This window comes from Temnothorax curvispinosus, unplaced genomic scaffold (assembly GCF_003070985.1).
Source record: "Temnothorax curvispinosus isolate PA1 unplaced genomic scaffold, ASM307098v1 QBEX01006869.1, whole genome shotgun sequence".
NCBI classification, from domain to species: domain Eukaryota; kingdom Metazoa; phylum Arthropoda; class Insecta; order Hymenoptera; family Formicidae; genus Temnothorax; species Temnothorax curvispinosus.
The window spans coordinates 5844-8607 of NW_020216649.1; the positions used below are offsets into that span (position 1 = coordinate 5844).

General features: G+C 37.3%; 1 protein-coding gene across 2 annotated transcripts; it reads right to left on the minus strand.

The window, feature by feature from the left end:
* Positions 1-718: 718 nt before the first annotated feature.
* Positions 719-1643, minus strand: LOC112456448 (DNA polymerase epsilon subunit 4). 2 transcript variants are annotated; one of them, XM_025018982.1, is made up of 3 exons: positions 1497-1643; positions 1164-1421; positions 719-1082 (listed from the first exon to the last, which is right to left on the minus strand). In XM_025018982.1, exons 2-3 carry the CDS (start codon positions 1391-1393, stop codon positions 998-1000), a joined length of 315 nt encoding a protein of 104 aa, XP_024874750.1. In that variant the 5' UTR covers positions 1394-1421; positions 1497-1643; the 3' UTR covers positions 719-997. The 2 variants fall into 2 exon arrangements, with proteins under 2 accessions (XP_024874750.1, XP_024874749.1); XM_025018981.1 differs by having other exon boundaries at positions 1157-1421; positions 1497-1641.
* Positions 1644-2764: the final 1121 nt, after the last annotated feature.

Below are 2764 nucleotides of genomic sequence, written 5' to 3' on the forward strand. Positions count from 1 at the left end.
CAATATTATATTAAAGGTGCTTCGCAGTTAGCTGCGGCGCATAGAAAAAATGTAAAACTTGAAAACGTTAAGAACAATGTGGATTACAAAGATTTTGTTCCGACAAATGCTTCATAAATAATGCAGTAAAGATAGTAAAAAAATAATGATCGTTGTTTACTTCATAAGCAGTCACATTGAGTATGCATACATTAATATACAATCGAGCATTTGCGTTCTTAATTCATTCGCGAAACTCGATTACTGAACAAAATTCTTATTTTGAACTTGATTCAAACCGCATTTATTTCAATGAGTAACACGCGCAAAACAGTAAAGATCATTGCTTCCGTCTTGCACTTGATTTCATTCCGCATGGTCAAATAGCGAAATGTAAAATGGTGGGCAATACAAGAGGAAACATTCAGTCTATAAAGATTAATTCGATTAGGAAACAGTTTAAAACCGAAGGTGTCCATAATACAAATCTTAACTGTCCGACCTTGTAAATACTTTTTGTGAGTTTTAACATTTAAACAATTTACTATGTAATTTTCCTTTCGCGAAGCGTCGCAAATACATAGTATAAATAAAACAATATGTCGTGGAAAAAAAAAACAGAAAACAATAAATGAATTTTAAATGGAATTATAGATTTTCTTTTTTCTTACATATGCAAAAATTGTTTCTGACTTTGTACTTCTATACGATTTAAAGTTGACAATTATAAAAGAAAACGCAATGGAATAGTCAATTTTATTAGCATGAGACATTTACAAAAATTTTCCTATTTACTATATCGTATTAAAATTATATACAATATTGAAAATCTCGCAACGCGATTGATAATATTCAATGCTCATGCATCTAAAAACATCACTCATTTTTATTATTGTACCAGCAATAAAAAGAAAGATCTTGATGTGTTTAATTCTATAACAGACATTAATCACGTTATGTGATTAATCAAGCATACCTTCCAAAAATACAAGCGCATCCACGTTATCAATGGCATTTTCTACATCACGCTTTTGAACAGTTCGTTTCTTCGCTTGCGCAGTGTATTTATAAGCTTCTTTTGCAAGCGACTCGATAAAAAATTCCTATAATAGGTAGACAATTGTTTTAATCCAGTATCAAATGTATCACAATTAATTATTCAATACTATTTATTTACCACTGACTTCGCCACCAGAAACGCAGCCTCTTGATTAATCAAACTGACTTCGGGGTCCATTTTAACAATAGTCTTTATTCTTCCCAGGGGCAGTCGTATCAATTTTTCTCGCTGCTCCTCGTCACCATGTGGGTTATCATCGACTTCTTCTCGCGAATCTCGAATATTCTCCCCATCATACTGGTTTTTGTCGAGTTGGATCTCTTCGATTAAACCGTTAATTTCCGAGTTGTCCATGTTGACACGTTAGTTTATGGGTATGGTGCTATTCATGAATATACAAATTTAAAATATGTTACAAATAAACTCAAAAAGTAATTATTCAGTTTAAAGGCCTCACCTCCAATATCAACGCGTTTTTGCGTGAAACGACCGAATCTGACAGAAAAAAGCGTCGCGCTCTGCCCCGCGACGCGAGATATTAAACGTTAATAAAGTTGACAGGAATCAGGTTATGATGTCATACCGACGAGATGTAGCGACCATAAAGGCCATCGTACACAAAATGCATAGCTTAGCATAAGCGTAGCATAAGATCGCTAAACCAATGAGCATCTAGCATAAAGTCGCCATATTAATTTACATACGATGCTCATTGGTCCAGCGGTCTTATGCTATGCATATGCAGCCTATGCAATTTTGTGTGTGATGGCCTTAAAGGTGGAAGCACATAAAATTGCAGGAGCCATAAGCAAAACGCAGAAGCCATATGCGCATGCGCTATGGTATCTGCCTGTATTCTGCCCATGGCTGTGGCTTCTGAATTTTCAATCTACATAAACTATGCTTATGTATTTTTATGTAGATTGAAAATTCAGAAGCCATATGCAGTATGCAGACACCATAGCGCATGCGCATATGACTTCTGCATTCGTGCTCATGGCTCCTGCAATTTTATGTGCTTCCACCTTAAACATGCCCCGCGGCTACGCTACATGCGCATGCTCCGTGGCCGCACGCGCATGCAAAAGTGCGCGAATAATAAAGGCCATCGTACACAAAATGCATAGCTTAGCATAAGCGTAGCATAAGATCGCTAAACCAATGAGCATCTAGCATAAAGTCGCCATATTAATTTACATACGATGTTCATTGGTCCAGCGGTCTTATGCTATGCATATGCAGCCTATGCAATTTTGTGTGCGATGGCCTTAAGGGCCCGGATACACACTTCTGCACAACGCATAATGCGTAAGCATATAAGAAAATTGATTGGTTCATACACATGTGCATAAGGAAATAGACCAATCAGTTTTCTTATGCTTACGTATTATGCGTTGTGCAGAAGTGTGTGCTCCCCGCTTAAAAGGTGGAAGCACATAAAATTGCAAGAGCCATGAGCACGAATGCAGAAGTCATATGCGCATGCGCTATGGTGTCTGCATACTGCTATGGCTTCTGAATTTTCAATCTACATACACTGTGCTTATGTATTTTTATGTAGATTGAAAATTCAGAAGCCATAGGCAGTATGCAGACACCATAGCGCATGCGCATATGGCTTCTGCATTCGTGCTCATGGCTCCTGCAATTTTATGTGCTTCCACTTTAAGGGCCCGGCCACACACTTCTGCACAACGCATAATGCGTAAGCATAAGAAAATTGAT